This window comes from Camelus bactrianus, chromosome 26, assembly GCF_048773025.1.
Source record: "Camelus bactrianus isolate YW-2024 breed Bactrian camel chromosome 26, ASM4877302v1, whole genome shotgun sequence".
Lineage (NCBI taxonomy): Eukaryota > Metazoa > Chordata > Mammalia > Artiodactyla > Camelidae > Camelus > Camelus bactrianus.
In genome coordinates, this window is record NC_133564.1 from 30388895 (window position 1) to 30410613 (window position 21719).

The 21719-nt window shown below is 37.9% G+C and overlaps 1 protein-coding gene across 1 annotated transcript in view; it reads left to right on the forward strand.

Moving 5' to 3' along the window:
- The window catches only part of ADAM9 (ADAM metallopeptidase domain 9), a 69141-nt gene that overhangs the window by 34881 nt on the left and 12541 nt on the right, over positions 1 to 21719 (forward strand). Inside the window, exons 12-18 of the mRNA XM_010958041.3 lie at positions 1501 to 1672; positions 6137 to 6229; positions 7226 to 7421; positions 9381 to 9486; positions 14046 to 14229; positions 20393 to 20473; positions 20721 to 20826. Of these exons, the coding sequence (XP_010956343.2) occupies positions 1501 to 1672; positions 6137 to 6229; positions 7226 to 7421; positions 9381 to 9486; positions 14046 to 14229; positions 20393 to 20473; positions 20721 to 20826 (938 nt within the window). The remainder of the gene's footprint in view (positions 1 to 1500; positions 1673 to 6136; positions 6230 to 7225; positions 7422 to 9380; positions 9487 to 14045; positions 14230 to 20392; positions 20474 to 20720; positions 20827 to 21719) is intronic.

A 21719-nucleotide genomic window follows, 5' to 3' on the forward strand; every position in this document is an offset into this window, starting at 1 on the left:
TAGGAGCAGGCGGGAAATGGTCCTCTGGGAGAGTGAATGGAGTAGGGCATGTTTCCTGGGCAGCTGGAGAAGGCACCGAGTTTCACAGTTACGATTTCTAAGTGAGATCAGTCAGCGTGGTTGTGTGTTTTTGTTCAGCCAGTCTCAGCTACCTAGGCACAGAAGAGAGATGGATTTAATTAGGCTCTTTGAACAAAGACAGTCGCTCCTCCCCATGCACAGGTCATCTCCTCCACTCCCTCCCCTTTCCCCCAACTCACACTTACCTCCTGATGCACCATTGAATTTCCTTACTTCTTATATTTATAGTCTGTGTCCCTCCCTAGAATGTCACCTTCACAGGGGCGGGGATTGTTGTCTGCTTTGTTTATTGTTTTCCCCTTTGCACAAAGAAGAGCGCCTTGTACATAACAGGTGTTCCCCAAATATTGGTCGAATGAACGATGTACAGAAAGGACTCCCCCTTACAACAGTTTTAAGCAGAGAGGAGCAAGAAAAAGACTATGAAGACAACTGTTTTTGTTGCTGTCAGAAACCTCGGGCTGGGTCTTACTTTCTGTGTGAGTTCTTTCCAGTCCCAAGAGCCAAGAGCCAGGACTGTCTGCTTCCTACGAGACTTTGGGCCGGTGAGCAGAGGCGAGTTTACGCAGGGGACAAAGCCTCACAGGAAGGATCTGTTTCTTAGATTCCTTGAATGTCCAGAAGCCTCGGCATAGATAGGAAGCCCTCCTCAGTGACCATAATGTAACAGAGTTTTCATTCCCACTGTTGCTTTTGGCACCGTTGCTCAAACTGATGAAAAAGGGATTCTTTCAGGGCACTGAACGTCCTTGATAAAATTTTGAGAGGACTCAGATTTCTTAAAGATTCATGTTGTATATATGAGTGTGTTTCCCACTAGTCTTCGAAAGTGAAAACAGTGGAACTATCTGGAAATATTTTATTGTTACTGAGAAAAACGACAACTGAAAAACCCTCCACAGCACATAGACACACATCAGAATTGCATTTGTTCAAATAGCACATAGAGAGTTCCAGTTGGATGGTTTCCAGCAGCCTTCAGACTATTAACTGTGGTTCTTAGAAATTATCACAAGAGGCTTCATCTAAACCTCACATGGTGGCTGAAATTCTGCACTGTGTGTCCCGCCCCTGGATGCCACGTCATCCTCCCTGAAACTGCCCGCTGTCTTCACATAGCACCTTGTAAGTGATGATGAGGATAACGTGCGACTGTTATTCAGCAGAGTGGAAAGAGATTGGGGAACCGTAGCCAGCTTCAAACAGTTGAAGAGCCCCTTTTGATGGAAGATAAATCAAACTCAATTCTGGGTAGGACTAGATAGTTTTTCAGGTCTCTTCTGCTGGCGAGACTTCCGATATTATAAGTATTTTCTGTCACTAAAAATATTCACTTCTTGTTGGTTGAAGGAGTGACTCAAACATTTCAAAATGAACAATCGCTCTGACCAAAGACCTTTTTCTTAATGTTTATTACAGAGGTTCCAAAAACTTTAGCAGTTGCAGTGTGGAAGACTTTGAGAACTTTATTTTAAAGTACGGTGGGAACTGCCTTCTTAATATTCCAAAGCCTGCTGAGGCGTATAGTCCTCCTTTCTGCGGCAATAAGCTGGTGGACCCCGGGGAGGAGTGTGACTGCGGAACTCCGAAGGTTAGTTTCCCGCCTGACGTTTGCTCTGCGAATTTAGCTCGCAATTTGCAAAAAGTGAAAAAGTGTAGCTCGCTTTTGGGCAACCCTGGCACAGGAGCCCAAGTGAAAGTTAGTGACAAAATGAGGATTGGTATTTTGCTTGTGGGGCTGTGTTCCTGGGGTTGATCGCTCCCTCTTTCCTAGAATGTAACTGATGGTGTCCTGTTTCGGTACCATATTCATTCTTCCATTTTTTGCTACCTTCTACAATTTCTGTTATGCTTATGGGGTCATTTATTTAGTAAATGGGAGCTGGCCCATTCTCCAGAGCTCTTCATTGAGAATGTTCTTGTGACTCAACTTAGTTATTCTCCCTATACTAACCTTCGGTTCACCTCCTGACCTCTGGCTTTCTCAGACCTATTAACCCACACTTACTGTCTTAAGTCCATGCCCATAATAAAGGCTTATTATTATTTTTCTGTATCTTAGCCATTCTCCTCTCAAAATGACCAACCTAAGTCCTCCTAGACAAGGCTTAGCAGGAACATTTTTTTTAAATTAAATTTTAAAAATTAAAAAAAAAATTAAGTTTCAAAGAAAACTTGTTCAGTGGTGTGCACGCTTTGCTATATTCTCAGTCTTCTCTGAAAGTACTGTTGCTTCTTCCTCACCTGACCACACGCACCTGGCTTTTGCCGGGAAACTTCACCTTCTAGAAAGGCAGTATGTATTTTATGATGAAATTGTGTTGGGCCTTCACTGCACTATTGCTACATGTCAGGGACTTCCGCTAAATGTTCTACGTGGTATAATCCCCACAGTAAACCTAGGAGATTGGTATTTCTTTATATTCTTATTTTTAAATGAGGACAGTAAAGCCTCACGAGCTTCTGTTCAATTTCTAAATTAACGGCATGCTGTTAGGACGACCAGACCCTTCTTTTCCAAGCATTCTCAGATCCCTCTCCTCAAATATTTAATGTTTTGATTTCTCCTGACTACGTAGTTCATTCCCAGACTAATTGAAATAGTCTATATTTGCTTCTTGAGCTTTCACACTGCAAAATTACTCCTGAAAAAAGTATTTCTTCCCCTCACAGATATCAGAGATGTTTTTCTTGGTATAAAAGTTTCAAACAGTACAAGCAAAATTCCCCTTTCGTATCTTTATTTTCCCTGTACATTTTGTAACTTCCTCCTGCAGCAGTAACCATTCTTAGAAGTTTAGTGTGTTTCTTTATAGATTTTATTCTGTGCATTTATATACATACATACACTATGTGCGTTTGTACATAGTTGGGTTTGTTTTAGGATTTTATTTTTTTACATAAATGAAATCCAACGAAGTATGTCGTAGGCAGAATTTTTTTTTCTGTTAGCATATCCTGGAGATTTTTTTTTTACCATGTCACTATAGTTAGACATAATCCTTTAGTCTGCTGATTAGTATTTCTTTTTAAAAATATTTTTATTGAAGTATGGTCAGTTTACAATGTTGTGTCAATTTCTGGTGTACAGCATAATACTTCAGTCATATAGGAACATACATGTATTCGTTTTCATACTCTTTTTCACTGTAAGTTACTATAAGGTATTGAATAGAGTTCCCCGTGCTATACAGTATACACTCGTTGTTTATCTATTTTATATGTATTAGTATCTGCAAATCTCGAACTCCCAATTTATCCCTTCCCCTTCTTCCCCTGGTAACCACAAGTTTGTTTTCAATGATTAGTGTTTCAATATGAGGGTGCACTATGGCTTATTTAACTGTATTCTGATTAAAGGATATTTACTCATCATGGTTAGTATTCTTCTGCTGGCAAACAGTACATCCTTGTATATGCCCCATGTGTATATATACGAATATTTCCCTAAGATAGCTACATAAAGGTGGAATTATTGAATTGGAAAGTATGTGCATTTTTAGCTTTACTAGAGGCTACCACATTCCCTACAAAAAGGCTGTGTCAGTTTGCACCCCTGTCAACAGTGTATCATGGCATTCAGTGACCCTCCCCCGTAGTTTTGTGACTAAGCAAGGTCCAAGTTTCACTTCTGTTTCAAGATTATCAAAAAAAAAAAAAAGATTATCATCATAGCCCTTCTGTAATTTTTTCTAGCATTTTTTAATTGAGAATTTTTATATTAGCTCTTTAATTGAAGGGGGTAGTCACGTGAAGTGAGCTAGAGAATTAACTTTTATTCGTTAAATGTCAGCTGTTGCAAAACCATTTAATACGGTGCTTTCACCTGGAACAAAATTCCTGTGTACATAATCTATTTCCTTATCCTCTATTCTTTTATGAAGCCATCAGTCCTGCACAATATTTTTGAAAAAAAAAATTAACAGCTTTGTTCGGGGGAGGATATAGCTCAGTGGTAGAGCACATGCTAAGCATACATGAGGTCCTGGGTTCAATCCCCAGTACCTCCATTAAAAAGTTCATAAATAAATAACCTAATTACCTCCCCACCAAAAAGCTAAAAAAAAAATTAACAGTTTTATTGACGTATAGTTGAATACAATTTCAAAAAACTCAAATTCAGACTTAGATAAGAAAAGGCTTTATTTAGAAGACAGACTTGTAGCAGGGAGAGCACGCAGATCTCAAATCTGGAAGCGTCTCAAAGTCAAACAAAAAGGTTTGTCTTTTATAGGGTAAAGGTGGGGGCAAACAGAGATAAACAGAATCTTTTCAGGTGAAGCTGGATAAGCCAGTGGAAATGCCCAGTTGAGGTCCAATAGGAAATTGTCCCATGGTCAACTGATTTCCAGAAGAAGCTGATGGAGGGGTGGGTACTTTCTCCCCTTTTTTTTCGGTGGAGGGGGTGACAAGCAGAGTTCAAGGGCCTATAGGAAACAGAGGAGTCCTATCAAAGTTTGATCAAGACAAAGCCAAGGGTAAGAAATAGGCAATTATGAACACTTGTCAACACCTGTTTAAAGCATACAAGTTAAGTTTTGACCCACGTGTGCATATGCGAAACTATCACCACAGTCAAGATAATGTGCGTATCGTCATCTCCAAAAGTTCTTTGTGACTCTTGGCAATCCCTTCTTCTCACCCCACGTTGTTCCTCCGTTCCCCTCAGGCAGTCACTGATCTGCAGTCACTGTATATTAGTGTGCATTTCCTAAAACTTCATGCAGATGGAATGGCTCTTTTTTGTCCAGCTTCATTCACTCCGCATAATTATTTTGGGTTCATCCATGTTGCTACTGTGTCAGTGGTTCTTTCATTTTCACTGTTTATCATTGAGGAGCGTGGAAGCCAGAAGAAAATGGGGGAACAATAAGGGCCAGAAGACAATAGAACAGCCGCTTTACAGTTCTGAAAGAAAAAAAAACACCCATCAACCTAGAATTCATACGTATACATCGCAAATAAATGCTCTTCAAAAATTAAAGCTTATTTCTCTGCCCCTTTCTCCTCCTCCATTCTGCTGTCTTCTTCTCTGCACTTCTCCCTTCTTTGTTTCCCAAACAGTTCAGACCTGGAGACATCAGTTGAGACAGGAGAGTAGTTGCCTCTGGGTGGGAGGCTGGGGGGAGTGGGGAGCCATGGTGGCCCACAGTGGAGTGAGAGAAGCCAAGCAAGATGAAAGGAATGTCCACGTCAGCTGAGAGCCCGCCCAACAGAGAAGTCAAACCCTGAGCATGAGGAGAAGTACATTCATGGGTGCTTAATTCCCTACGATCATGAAGTATACTCTTACAGACGGAATGTTTGTGTTCTCCTCAGGTTCATATGTTGAAGCCCTAACCCCCAAGAATGGCTGTATTTGGAGATGGGCCTCTAGGGAAATAATTAAGATGAAATGAGGTCATAAGGGTGGGCCCTAATCTGATGGGATCAGTGCCCTTATTAAAAAGAGCTTGCTTGCTGTCTCTGAACACACACAGTGCAGAAAGGCCCTGTGAGCACACTGCAGGAAGGCAGCTGTCTGCAAGCCAGGAAGAGAGTCCTCGCCAGAAACTGAATTGGCTGCAACTTTGGTCTTGGACTTGTAGCCTCCAGAGCTGTGACGTAATACATTTCTACTGTTGAAGCCACTCGTCTACGGTATCTTGTTCTGGCAGTCCAAGCAGACTAAGACACGTACTTTCTATGATTTCAGCCCTCTGAAGTATGTTGTGACCTAAATAGTCACTAAAGAGTCACTGATAAGGGGGAGGGTATAGCTCAAGCGGTAGAGTGCATGCTTAGTATGCATGAGGTCCTGGGTTCAATCCCTGGTACCTCCTCTAAAAATAAATAAATACACCTAATGATCTGCGCGCACATGTGCATGCACACGTGCACACACACAGACACAAAAGGAGCCACTGGTAAATCCAGAAGGATCATTCAGCGACTGCAGAGAGTAGCTACCATAGCCAGATTAGAGAGAAGTATGGGTCTAGGATAAGAGTTCTGTTAATGAATATTGATGATGATTATTCATTTCTTTATTGACAGTTTTCTTTGTTCTTCACAGGAATGTGAATCGGACCCTTGTTGTGAAGCAAAGACCTGTAAGCTTAAATCATTTGCTAAGTGTGCCTATGGTGACTGTTGTCACAAATGTCAGGTAGGGAATTCCTCCCTATTCGGGAAAAAAAAGTAGAAAAAGGGAAAATACGCATGTATCAGAATTTGTTTTCTCTGATCTGTAAGAAAGCACTATATCTTATTATATGATATTTTACACCACCTGTTTGCATCATGTTCATGACATATGGTCTAGTGAGATTTTTTTTTTCCTAAGTAGAAACATTTTTTTCTGATTTTAAGAAAAATCTATGTTTTTTTTATTAAAAATTCAACAATACCACAGTATAGAAAGTAGACACTGAAAGACACTTATTTTACCCTCTTTGGTAGCCATTGTTGGTAATTTGTCCTATATAAATGTGAGTGTGTGTGTGTGTGTGTGTGTGTGCGTGCGTGTGTGTGTGTATAAGTGGGTAAACGTGGATACACGTATTTTTACTACCTACTTTTTTCAATAAGACACTACTAAGTGGACTTTCCTTTATTCGTGTGGTTCTGAAGGCTGTATAATTAGTGTTCCTTGGTATGGCTATACCATAATTTATTTGGTCAACTAATGATGGGCATTAAGATTGCTTCCAATTTTTGTTTACAAGTGGAATTATTGGGACAGAGTATGTGTGTGAAAACTCTTGGCATGCATTTTATTTACCTGGACACATGGGCCAGTGTGTACTCGCTGGTGTAATCGCACACAGTGGAATCACAGTGCTTGTCTCCGCATGGCAACGTTGGTTGCTAGCAAGGGGTGTAATGTAGGTTAGTCTGATAGGAGTAAAGTGCTTTTATACTTTGCTTAAATAATTTGCATTCCTTTTGGTTATCAGTGAGGTTATGTTTTCTTGTTTTCCGTATTTCCTAACTTTTATGAATTGCCTATTATTGCCTTTTGTTCATTTTTCTACCGGGCTATTTAATCTTTTGTTTTTGCTAGAACTTTTTTAGAGATTGAAATACTGTGGTTTCAAATTTGGTTATCACTTTGTGGAAATTTTCCTCATATTGCTGTTTAATTTGAACCCTGTTACCCTAGTTCCTTTCAGGAGGTACTTTATGCCGAGGAAAAACCAATGAATGTGATCTTCCCGAGTATTGCAATGGTTCTTCTCAGTTCTGTCAGCCGGATGTTTTTATTCAGAATGGGCACCCTTGCCGGAATAACAAAGCCTATTGTTACAACGGCATGTGCCAGGATTATGACGTTCAGTGTCAAGCCATCTTTGGCTCAAGTAAGATATTTTATTTATATTGATTGCTTTGATTTTATTTATTTCTTTGTTTTAGTTTTTTGTTAAAAACGGAAATTGTTAAAATTTAAGTTGTCCCATTTCCTTTCTTCTCCTGTCACATCTCCCTCTTTCCTCTCCGTAGACAGTCATGGTTATGAATTAGATGTGTCCAAATTCAGCTGGTGATTTTTGCTTTTACTCTCTCGCTCTCATCTCCCTATCCTGTGTATATAAACAACATGTCATATAGATATTGTGTATGTGTGTATATATATATGTGCACAGTATCATATTCTAGTTTTAATAAATTCATGAAACTACTATGGACACACACATATGGGTCTTCTGTCTTCATTGTTCACTCAGAATGTTTTTGAGATCCATCTGTGCTGCTATATTTAGATCGTAGATCAGTGGACTGTTCCATTATATAAAATGGAATCTATTCTCTTACGAATAGTATTTAATATGTTTTTTATTTTTTGTTTCTCTTTAAAAAATTTTCATTTTTATCAAAGCTGTACATACAATAAAGAGCCATATTGTTCACAAGCCTTTATGGAAAAGTAAAGTGTACTCACACGTAATGATCACATCCCTTTTTTTTTTTTAATTTTTTTTTTTAAATTGAAGTATAGTCAGTTACAATGTGTCAGTTTCTGGTGCACAGCACAATGTCCCAGTCATGCATATACATACATATATTCATTTTCATGTTCTTTTTCATTAATGGTTATTACAAGATATTGAATATAGTTCCATGTGCTATATAGTAGGACTTTGTCTCTTTTTTTTTGTTTTTGGTTTTTTAAAATCTATTTTTATATATAGTGGCTAGTGTTTACAGATCTCAAACTCACAAATATATCCCTTCCTACCCCCTTTCCCCAGTAACCATAAGATTGTTTACTAAGTTTGCGAGTCTGTTTCTGTTTTGTAGGTGAGTTCATACTGTCCTCTTTTTTCTTTTTTTTTTAGATTCCACATGTGAGTGATATCATATCATATTTTTCTTTCTCTTTCAATAGCCACATCCTTGAGGCAACCGCTTTTACCTTTACTCACTGATTTCTACCCGCGTACTGTGTTACCTGCTCCAGGCCTTTAGATAATCTCTGGATAATGCTACTTTTCAGTTTTTCCATTCTAGGTATTAACTGTCAATTTTTCACTGTGGCAGATGAGAATTTAATTTCTTACCTTCTCGTCTCTCAACACTTGTCAACTCTCATCATATTCCTGCTCATTTTTCATTCTCCATCCTCTTAATATGGATTAATTATAATTTTATTATAAGACCTGTGTTGACTGTTGAGATATTGTGATTTATAATGATAAAAAAGGTTTCGTCTTTGTCCAGTTTTTGGCATGAGCTCCTAAAACCTTTGGAATTTCCCAAGTGATAAGAGCCATTAAAGCGTCTTTTGTTATGTCAATGAGGTGACTTTTGGAAAGTCCCTGGGTGACCTAAGGATGGGACTGGTTGCCAGGGAACTAACCCTGCCATTAGAGGTTGGAACTTTTAGTCCCTCATGGCCAGTGATTGTCAGTCATGCCTAGGTAGAGGTCTCCATAAAAACCTGGAAGGAAAGGACTTCCCAGCCTGATCTAGCCAGGGAGCAGCAGTTCTGTGTATGAGAGCAATAAGGACTAATATGCTGAAAGTGTCATCATACAGTGCATGGTTTTCAATTTATTTATAATTTCATCTTGTTTTATGACATTTCTTTTACAGCCTGAGTGTTTGAGTCCAGGCTAACTTTTAAGTACCATCTAAGCTTTATTTTTACATTTTCTTGTTAATCATAAAATGTGGAACAAAACGTGTTATCTTTAGGTCCTGAAACTTTTTCACAGATGTTGAGGCAGTTCATCCAGGTGTATGGACTGTCGTAAGGAATACTTTCATTTCTGAATTAAATTGCCATAATTTTTTAATTTAAATTTTTGATGTTACAGAAGCCAAGGCTGCCCCCAAAGATTGTTTCATTGATGTGAATTCCAAAGGTGACAGATTTGGCAATTGTGGTTTTTCTAACAATGAATACAAGAAGTGTGCCACTGGGTAAGTGGAAGTGAGGTTGTAAAAGAATATGAAAAATTATAAGACTGGTCATCCTTAATTGCTCCTTGTGACTACCGACTTTCTCCCCCTTAAATATCTGACTTTTCAAACTTACAATTTTGCAACACATGGCTTCAGAGAGACTCTGAATAGAGAAAGTAAAATAATTTATGCCTTTTGACCTCACCTGTCTAAAATTTAATGTTTTTTTAAAATGTTTTTTAATGATTTTTATCTTTTTTTGTTTTGTTTTGTTTTTTATGAGGGGGATGTAATTGGATTTGTTTATTTATATTTGGAGGAGGTACTGGGGATTGAACCCAGGACCTCATGCATGCTAAGCATGCACTCTACCACTGAGCTATCCCCTCCCACCACAAATTTAGTGGTTTTTAGCAGCTTACTTTTGTCTATCCTTGTTCTACTGTAAGAACCTCAGATAAACATTCTTCTTCCTCTTCCTTTCATTAAAGATTATGCTGCTAAATCTGTAGATAAAGGTACCTGCAGAATTATCTCTGGGCTTCATTATTTTCTTCTGGCTCTATATAATTTTAAAGTGACAAATTAAAAACCTTTTTTGTTTCTCTAACACTTGCATATTGTAAAAAATAATGTTACAAAATTATAAACAAGAGAAAAGTCATCCATAGTTCGTCTATATATTCACTAATTTCAGTGGATGTCTTTGTTTTTTAAATTTCTGTGCAGTGTCCTTGTACACACTAACATTTTATGTAATTGAAATTATTCTGTAATACTGTGCAGCCCTTCTGGCCACTCCATCTCCTAGTCTGCCAGTTAGGTTATGTAGCTGCAGTGAAAACAGTGCTTACCAAGAAGAAGTAACTACAGTGACCTCCATGTTACTAAATCCAAGAGACATTTTTATGTCTTCATGCTGCTTGACCTTTCAGTAGCATTCAACTGTGTTGACCATTTTCTCCTTGAAAAAACCCCCTTTCCTTGACTTTTATGTAGAATGTTTTAGTATTTTTTTGTATTTCTGGATGCGCCTTTAATGTGTTTATTTGTGGGCTCATCTTTCTCTCCTGAGCCATTAAATGCTGTGAAATACTTCGGCTATACTGGTCTGCATGTGACCTGCCCCAGGCCCTTGACATGTACTGCTCCTTCTGCCTGGCATGTTCTTCTCTCCCTGCTAGATCTCATAATTACAACTTCTCTAAGGAAGACTTTCCTCAACTTCTTTAACAGAGTCAGGTACCCCTCTGACAGACATTATTAATGCTGTATGCTTTTTAAAAAGTTAGCCAATTTATGTTGCTCTGATTCTTTACAAATTAGTTATCCACATAAAGTGCATTTCACAGAATGTCTAGAATATACATTTCTTGATATATTGAAATAGAGTAGATTGAGAGAAATTAGAAAACCAAAGTATTTCAAAAGGGGGATAAACACAACTGTTTCGACTAACCTGTATTGTCTCAAACTAGGTGTAGATAGAAATTCTCTTGCATTTGTATAACACTGCTTTTTTCTGGGAAAGTCAAACTATTATTCTTAATAACTTTTTAGCATATTTAAATTGTGTGGGAAAATTTTATGTCCAAACCATTGCCTTAGCAAACACATTTGAAGTTAGATTCTAGGTTTGAATCCTGCTTCAGCCATTTAAGATCTCGGAGACTTTGGACGAAATGCTTCACTTACAGACCTCATGTTCCTCTTCTGTGAGATGAGGATAATAACAGTACCCATTTCTGAGTGTTGTTTTGGAGCCTGAATGAGTTAGGGGTGTTAGGACTAAGGAGCGTCCCCCGTTCATTGTAGGACTCATCATTGTCATGTCAGCGTCATTGCTTTGTCATCATCCCCATCACAGAAAATGTATAACACATAGAAAAGTCTTGGGAAAGTGATCACATATGGTCCTACTATCCAGAGAAAACTCCGTTAAATTTTGGTTGTATTTCCTTCTCATGTGTGTATACATTTATAGACATGTGTACATGCATCATACGTGTATATACATATATGTATGGTACTCAGAGGCCCACATTTGTACATATAAACAAAATGCATAGTATGGTTTATACTGTTTTATAAGTCGATGTCATCACTTTCCACGATATTAAGAGTATTCATGGTGTGGGGGAGGGTATAGCTCAAGTGGTAGAGTGTATGCTTAGCTTGTGCAAGGTGCCAGGTTCAGTCCCCAGCACTGCTACCAAAAAAAAATTAATAAATAAACCTGATTACCTCCCCACTCAAAAAAAGCTAAAAAAGTAAGTAAATAAATAAAGTCTCCCAGAAAATATACGGAAAAACAAACTTAAAAAAATAAAAATTGTTTAAAAAGAGCATTCGTAGGGTATACCCAGCTTCTTTTAACCATTTCCTTATGGTAGAAATGTAAGTTGTTTCCAGTGCTTGTTATTTTAAACAAGGCTGTGATAAATGCAGTTTAAATATTTGTTTCTCTGATTATTTCCTTAGTAGATTTTTGTCGGTCAAAGAATATGGAGGATAGTTTCAAGGCTCTGCATAGACATTTCCAAATTGACCTTCAAAATGTTTGGCTGATTCGTGCTCTTCCTGCCCCCTCATCAGTGTAATAGAGTATTATCTTAAAAATTACTTTTCCAATTTATTACATCAAATAGGTATTTCACTTTTGTTTTAAATGAATTTAAGTCATGATTTAATTTGTTGTGGTTATTGTCATTCAGAAATGTTTGAAGGAACATAGAGAAAGTGTGGCTTTCACTCCTTTCCTTTTTTTCCCTCTTCCCACCCTACCCCCACACCCGACATGTCTTTTAGCTTCTCGTATGCCTTTGTGGCGTTTCATTATGCAAATATATAATCTGCATCTATTGAGACGATCATGTGGTTTTTGTCCTTTCTTTTGTTGACGTGGTGTAACACGTTGATTGATTTGCGTATGTTGAACCACCCTTGTGTCCCTGGGATGAGTCCAACTCGATCATGGTGTATGATCTTTTTTATGTGTTGTTGGATTCTGTTTGCTAATATTTTGTTGAGGATTTTTGCATCTATGTTCATCAATGATATTGGCCTGTAATTTTCTTTTTTGGTGATGTCTTTGTCTGGTTTTGGTATGAGGGTGATGGTGGCTTCATAGAATGAGTTTGGGAGTGTTCCCCTCCTCTTCAGTCTTTTGGAAGAGTTTGAGAAGGATCCGTATGAGTTCTTCCCCAGTGAAGCCATCTGATTGGTCCTGGGCTTTCGTTTGCAGGGTGGGTTTTTACTGCTGATTCTATTTCACTTCTAGTGATCTGTCTAGTGAAGAAGAGGCTTAATAGCAGCATGTGCAAAAAGTGAGTAGGGGTTTTAGCTAGGGATAAGTTTAAAGACATCAATCATGTAATGTAGTTACCATAAAAGCTACTGTCAGCCTAGGCTTCCTAGAAGTACGATATCTAGAATAAAGGAAATGATAGCTCCATCTTGTTCTTTGCTTGTCAGGCTATAACTGGAATTTCATGTTTCACTCTGAGCACTTTGCTTGGAGATTCAGTGAGACAAACTGGAACGTTTTTAGAGGGGAACTTCCTTGTTGCATGAGAAATGATTGTAAAATATTACCCTGGTGAAGTAGGTAGTTGGGCCCTACATGATAATTGTTCCTAAGAAGTTGCCATGTGGAGGAAAGAAAAGACATTACCTGTGTAGTCTCATATGGAAGATCTGGGACCAATCAGGAAAAGTTATAGGGAGGAAAGATTTTAACTCAAGGATAGAAGAATGTTATGATAGTTAGAATGAGAATATTTAGGAAGTGGTGAGTTAGAGGAATTGGAAAACAGTGTCCTATAATGACTTGGCAGTGATATCACAGGGGAGATTTAAGAATCGGCTAGGTGCTTGGATCAAAAGACTATCAATTAAATAGGAAATTTCAATACAGCATCATAAAAGTTGATGTTGGGAATACTTAGTGTATCATGAAAGGATACAGGAAGGACGTTTAACTCATACGGCCTTGGTAATAGGAATTGTAGTCTGGGAAGTTTCTTAGAGTTCCAGTACTGAATCAGTGAATTGAACTAGTGCATTAATGAGTTAATGAATTGAGTGTTTAAGTAAGTTAACTAAAAGTTAGCCACACGAAGAAAGGTGGAGTCCTTTCATAGTTATTTATCATTACAGAGTCTAACTTCCTCCTTACTGTATAACTCTGTAGGAAGACACAATTGAATTTTGGTATAGTTCTGTTATTTTCTGTGTAAAAGGATCAATATGATTATATCATACGTAAAAACAACTTTGTTAGTTAGACTTTTTTGAGCCCTAGACAGATAGAGAAGAGGGATTTTTAGGTGTCAGAAAAGAAGGAGCATCAGCACCACCTGGTACCCTCCTAATTTGCGTCTTTGCATCCACTTGCGTCTTCTTTGCCATATTTGAAGAGAGCGATTTTGATCTTTGTTGCTCTTATATGCTTTCTGTGTTGAGATTCTCTTCAGCTCAGTAGCAGTAAACTCTGTCTATATACAAAAATATATAATTTTTCATTTGCATCTACACTGGATACAGTTTACATTTGCATTATTTCTCTGTCTTTCCAGGAATGCTTTGTGTGGAAAGCTTCAGTGTGAGAACGTACACGAATTACCTGTCTTTGGAATTGTACCTGCTATTATTCAGACTCCTGGGAGAGGCACCAAATGTTGGGGTGTGGATTTCCAGCTAGGATCAGATGTTCCAGATCCCGGCATGGTGAATGAAGGCACAAGATGTGACGTGGGAAAGGTAATCAAAATGTTTTCTCCAGGCGAAGTACAATTAAAAAAATTTTTTTTTAAATCATGATGCAAAGCGAGTGGTTCCTTTCTAATTAAAAGAAATCTATATTTATTGTAGAGATTTTGGAAAATAGAAAGCCACCAGGAACAAAATTAAGGGAGGGGAGGGTACAGCTCAGTGGCAGAGTACATGTTTAGCATGCACAAGGTCCTGGCTTCAATCCCCAGTCCATCCATTAAAATAAATAAACAAATAAATAAATACCCAATTACATTCCCTCCCCCCCAAAAAAAGAGGAACAAAATTAAGAATAGCTATAGTTTTACCATCCTGATTTCTTCTTTGGGGGTCATATATTTTAACCTGTGGTTTCTATGTTATAATATATTGTGCATCCTCCCCCCTCCCCCAATAAACGTGCTGTAATTTATTAGCCAGTCGACTGTTACTGGGACACACAAGTGATTTCCAGGATTTGTGTATGTGTGTGTGTACACGCATGCACATGGATCTCTCTCTACTAGGAATGTTATATAGCACTTGTCCTGCCCCTGTTTCGCTGCCCTGACCACAGCTATTTGGATCAAGCGTGAGCCAAGAGGTAGCCCCTGACTTGTTACTGGTGGTTTTTGTTATTTTATTCCTAGGTATTTTATATTTTTATTGCTATTATAAATTGCCCACTTTGGGCCTGTTACGTTTGCTGATTTGTTACGTTACATTTTCTAATTGGTTTCTACTGATGTGTGAAGCTATTTTGTTTATATTTTTACTGGGCATTATTGACAGTCAGAAAAAAAATTCATTTTTTTATATTTTGTTGCCAGCCCTATGTTTAGTGTTACATATTTTTGTTGTTCATTACATTAGAATTTTCTTGGGAAACAGTCATTATCTATAAATGATACAAAATTTATTTCCTTTCTCATGTTTACAATTTGGATTTATTTTCTTGTGAAATTGCAATGATAGAACTTTCAGGATAATTTTAAATAATAATGATGATAGTGTACGTCTTTGTCCTGTCCCTAACTTGACTGAGAATGCACCCACCCTTCCAAGATTATATGTGATTTTGGCTATTGTCTTGGTGTAGGTAGTATTTTTCATTTAATGGAGAATCCTTTAAATTCTAGTTAATAAGAATAAAAAAACAGAAGATTTAAAGTTTTGTAAGTATTTTTTTTTCAACTGGTGTTGAAGTAATTATTACATATTTTCCTTTGACCTATTGATGTCAAAGGAAAAGTGTTACATTCCTAAATTCTCTGATATTAAATTGTCTTTACATTCGTGGAGCAAACATTGGTCATACAGATTTATTCCTGGATTCTATGTGCTAGTGAATAGACTTTTGTATTCCTGAAAACTGTAAACTTACCCTTTTTTAAATTTATGAAATTTTACTCTGTGGATTATATTTGGTACTCTTAAGTCTCAGAAAAACTCAGCCAAGACTGAATTAAAGCGTAACAGAAAATTTATTGATTCAAACTGTAGAATCATATAAAGAGCTTTGGAACCCAGAATCTCAGATAATGTTCCTGTGATTCTTTTACTGTATCTTTTGTCTCTGCTTCTCCTTTGTTGACTCCAGTCCCCAACTGCAGCTGTATTGAGATACAGTCAATATGCATAACATTGTGTAAGTTTAAGGTTTACAGTGTGATGATTTGATACACATATATATTGTGAAATGATTACCACAATAAGGTTAGTTCACACATCTATTACCTCACATAAATAGAATTTGTATTGTGTGTGGTGAGGACATTTAATACTTACTTTCGTATCGATTTTTAAGTATATAATACAGTATTGTTAACTATAATCACCATGCTGAATGTTAGATTCCCCAGAACTTACTCATCTGATAACTGGAACTTTGTACCCTTTGACAGACATCTCCTCATTTCTCCCATTCCCCAGCCCCTGGCAGCCACCACTCTACTCTGTTTCTGAGTTTGGTTTTTTAAGACATTCCACATATAAGTGAGATCCTACAGTACTTGCCTTTCCTTGTCGGACTTATTTCTCTCAACCAGGATGCCTTGAAGGTCCATCCACGTTGTTGCAAGTGACAGGATTGCTTGTTTGGAGTGTGTTGTTTAATTTTCATGTTTTCGTGAATTTTCCAGTTTTCCTCCTCCCATTATTGATTTCTAGTTTTCTACTGCTGTGCTCGAAAAAGAGACCAGTTAGGATTTTGAGCTAGTGAGTTTGTTAAATCTTGCTTTGTGGCCCAACATATGATTTATCCTGCAGAATGTTTTATGCGCTTGAGAAGAATCGGTGTTCTGCTGCTGTTGTGTGGAATGTTCTGTGTATGTCTGTTATGTACATTTTGGTCTATGGTGTTCTTTAGGTCTGATGTTTCCTTATTACATTTCTGTCTGGATCATCCATCCAGTGTTGAAATTGAAGTCCGCTACTATTATTATATTGCTGTCTTATTTCTCTCTTCAGTTCTGTTATTACTTGCATTAAATATTTAGGTGCGCCAATGTCGGAAGTGTATCTACTTAAAATTGTCATATCTTCTTGATAATTTGATTTCTTTATCACTATGTAGTGACCTTTGTTTCTTGCAATTGATTTTGACTGAAAGTCAAATATATCTTTTTTTTTTCTTGTTTGCCCATTCATATACCTCTGTTCGTATACTTCTCCAAATTTCCTTCTCACCAGTTTTCCAATCATGCTTCTTCCAAGTCCTGACAATCCTGCCAAACTATTGGCCACAGACCATGAATTGGTGTATAAAGCACATATGGCCTTTTCTCCTTCCAAGCAAACTTCCAAGAGAACAACTTGGTGCACTGCTCAATTCTGTCCATTGGGAGGATTTCCCTTCACTGCTGTTCTTTCAGGGTGTCCAAGAGAGGGGCTGTAATGCTGCAGCTGTGTACATTAGGGTGATGAAAGATTCTCAGCCTAGAATGAGGTACACAGCCAAAGTAGCCATCAAGTGAGGGGGTACAATAAAGACATTTCAGACAGTTTATCTTTTCAAACTTTCTTTTCAGAAAATTTACCTTTTATTTACCCATTTTTAGGAAATCATTTAATGTAATGTTCAAGCAAATGAAGTAAACCGAAAAGAGAAAGAATTATAATCTAGGACCCAAAAGAATGTCAAAGAGAAATTGTAAGGTAGCAGCTGTGTACTAGGCCAGGCCAGGAGAGTAATCTGTTTATATTGGAACAAGGGGATCTGCAGGGAGGTTTCTGGAGAAAGAGGGAACTTGAAAGAGGGAAAGGACATGAGAGAGGTGTTTTTTTTTTTTTCTTTTGTGGGGAGGTTGAATATTGATATGACAAAGGCCAATTGTGTAAGAAGAAAGGCCAGTGTTAGCGGTAGTAAAAACAAAAGCTGTATAAGAAAGAAAGTACACTTTTAGTACTTAGCTTTGAAATCAGCTGGGTGTTACCTTAATTGTCTTCAAGGGATACTTATTCCCTGCTTCACTGTTTCCCTGTCGGGGAACTTCCATTAAAATAACACTCCCCGGCTTTTGAGTAACATCAACAACATGATGAATAAGAGCTCCCTCATTTGTGTTCCCCTCTAACAATAACAACTTGGCATCCATCCATGGACAGAAGTACCTTTGGGGGAACTGTGGGATCCAGCACCAAATATAAGGGACCTGGGAGGGCCTTGCCCCTCATGAGTCAGGCAAATAGGCAGACAGACCTCAGTTCTGGGTGTGGACCCTGCAGTGGCCTGTGCCTGGCTCCAGCCCTTCTGGGCTGCAGGCTGGAAGCCCATGGAAAATACAATCTTAGTCTGTCACCCATGGTGAGAGAGCCCTTGTGGAAGCCCAGGTTTCCAGTGGAGGAGTTCCAGCACAATATCAGAGCAAAAAGTTATGAGATTGGAGGCACAGGAGAGGGTAAGGATAATGGCTTGACTTTACCCGCAACCCCCCTCACCCAGGCAGCACAGCTTAGGACCAGGATATTTTCAGCCTGTGATCTCTCCTGTGAGGGGGAAATGAGAGCAGGTGTGTGAGTGACTGGCTTCCCCAGCTGTTAGGGGCCCATTCTATACCCAGAGTACTGACTTGTGAGTGGCATGACTAGGGGATGAGAGGAGGCTGGGAGAGTGGCATATAGGCTTCTCAGAGGATGTAAAAGGAATGCAGATCCTACTGTGAGGTGGACTCCATCAAGAAGCCCACCCACGAGTGCAGACCCCTCACCTGCAGACCCCTCACCAAGTGGCCCACAAGCATCCCCAGCTCTCCGCATGCCTCACCCAGACACCCCTCACCCTGTGGCCAGCATTCTATGTGCCCTCCCAACAGTGGTGCAAGACTGAGCTTCTGCAGACAGCTAGTGAGCATGTGCAGAAAGCCAGCCAGAATCTAATGGCCAGAGAGAGACTGCAGATTTGAGCTTCAGCATCACTTTTGGGAAAGGTTATCAGCACTTGGCTTGGTGTGCTGCAGGATTGAGAGAAGGCAATAAGATCAATGAGATTAAGAATTCTGCCCTAAGAGGGAGCAAGAAGGATGGAACAGGCATTTCCTAGTAGTCTGAGAAAGCCTTAGAATCCTAGCACGATTGAAGGGAAGGTATTTCCTTAAAGGTAGTTTGTAACGACTGGAGGAGGTGACAGCAGTATAGAACTTCTAGGAATATAAACAATCAAGGAAACATGACACCACCAAAGGATCATAATAATTTTCCAGTCACTGATCCCAAAGACATATGATGTGAGATGTACCAGTAAAGAACTCAAATAGCAGTTTTCAGGATGCTCGATGAGTTAGAAGAAAACACAGAAGGACAATTTAATGAGATCAGGAAAACAATTCACGAACAAAATGAAAAGGTTAGCAAAGAGATAAAAATCATTAAAAAAGAACCCGACAAATTCTGGAGCTGAAAAGTACAGCAAATGAAATGAAAAAAAAAAATATTGCAGAACATCAACCTCAGAATGGATGAAATGGAAGAAAGAATCTCTGAGTTGGAAGACAGGAACTTTGAGATTATCCATTCAGAGGAAAAGAAGAGCAAAAGAATGAAAAAGAGTGAAGAAACCTGATGTGATAGCATAATGTCAAAAGAAACAATTTGTGAATTATTGAGTTCCAGAGGAGACTAGGGGGAAGGGGGAAGGAAGCTTATTTAATGAAATAATGGCTGAGAATTTCCCAAAGCTGAGGAGGAAATTTCATATCCAAGTTCACAAAACAAATGGGTCAGCAAACAAGCTCTGAGATATTCTCTCCATGACACATTATAATAAATCTGTCAAAAAATTAAAGAAAAACAGAGAATCTTAAAAGCAATAAGAAATAAGAAGCTTGCAAATTACAAAGGAGACCACACAAGACTATCAGTGGATTTCTCAGCATCAATCTTACAGGCCATGTTCATACTCATATTCACTTACTCTGTTAAGTCCGTATTCATATCTTTCTGTTTTTCTGTTGAGTTATCTTTTTATTATTATTTTAACAGGCTCCTCATATATAAAGATTATTAACTGGCAGTCAGTTATGTCTGTTGTAAATATTTTTTTTACAGTGCATCGTTTATTTTGCCCTAAAAAATTTAAAATATCATGGAATCATTCCAATTTTGTCTCTTAAAAAGAGTGTCTGTGGATTTTCATGAATTTAGTTTCATAATTAGTCACAATATTGGAAGATAAATTCTGTCTTATCAACAAAGTACCTTTTATTCTTATTTTGGAAAGAATTTTAAAAAATAAAAGGAGTTTCAAATTTTATCAAATGCTATTTTGATACCTGTTTTAATAATGACAATTTATGTGAGGTATTATAGTAATAGATTTCCTATCATTGATTCTTTTTAGTAGTAGTGGGAACCTTTCTATCTGACTTGAAAAAAGTCCACTTGTGATTATTTTACTTTGGATTTTCACGACTATATTTGTATGGAAGGATAGATTTTGGTTTTATCTTTTGTTTTTAGCCTTTGTGTCATCTTTGTCCTTTTTGATTATTAGTTCTATGTCACTTAGTTAATTTCACTTATTTTTCTACGTTTTCAAATATATAATATGGGAATTAACTATTCCTTAAACATTTGGAAGAATTCACCAATGAAATAATCTACACCCAGGTCTTTTTTTCTGGCTAGTTTATCAATGTGTTCAGTTTTTCTTTACTCATTACTTTTTTTTCCCCAGATCTGTAGAAATTTCCAGTGTGTAAATGCTTCAGTTCTGAATTATGACTGTGATATTCAGGGAAAGTGTCATGGACATGGGGTAGGTAATACTCTCTTTTGATTTGTTCACAAAATTAGTGCTGAATAATGAGACTGCTCAGTGAGATTTCTTAAGATTTTTAGATTTTTAGATATTGGGGAATTTAGATGCCTGATCAATTTTTCATCCTTAAAAAGAGTGTCTGGTTTTGCATGAATTTAGCCTTTTCTCTTGGTTTCCATTCTTGAGCTCATGATTTACAGCAACATTCATAATTAACAAAAGTGGTATTTTGATTATTTTGAAGGTATGTAATAGCAATAAGAATTGTCACTGTGATGATGACTGGGCTCCCCCCAACTGTGAGACTCCAGGATACGGAGGAAGTGTGGACAGTGGACCTGCATATAATGGCAAGTAAAATAGAGGAAAATTACTGAGATCTCCCAGTGGCCCGTGTCAGAAATTGGGCATCCTTAAACCTCTGCCTTACTTCCCACATCAGTTAATCTATTTGTGTCTTTATATTTAAAGTGGGTTTCTTGTAGGCGGCATATAGGTGGGTCTTTTTTTTTAACTGCTCTGCCCATCTCTGCCTTTTAATTGAGTTGTTTTGGACAATTATATTTAATTTGATTATTGATATGTTTGGGTTTAAATCTACCATATTGATATTTTCTATCAAAATCTCCCTTCATGTGATATTGTATCATGTCAATATCCTTCCTTTTCACTCCTCCCAGCTTTTGTGCTATTGTTGTCATTTCACTCTTCTGTGCTGTCAGATCTGCCATTAATAATTTCATCCCGTGTGTTTTTCATCTTAGATGTTGGAATTTTTATTTCTTCCTTCCTTCCTCCCTCCCTCCATCCCTCCCTCCCTCTCTCTTTTTTCTTTGTATCTTTCACATCTCTTCACAGCATGTTCAATCTTTAGCTTCTTAAACATATGGAGTACAGTTATAATAACTTCTAATGTCCTTGTCTACTAATTCTATCATCGGCATCATTTCTTAGTTTTGATTGATTTTTCTGCTCATTTTGGGTCATATTTTCCTGCTTCTTTACATGCCTCATAATTTTTTTATTAGATGCCAGAAACTGTGAATTTTGCCTGTTGGATACTAGGTATTTTTGGATTTCTATTGATGAGCTTTGTTTTAGTCGGCTTAACTTACTTGGACTTAGTTTGGTCCTTTTGAATCTTGCTTTTAAGCTCTGCATTTAGCCGAGGGCTGATTTTGCCCCGTTACTGAGGCAGACCCCTTCTGTTCATCCTACTCACTGTTGTTAACTGTGGCGTTTC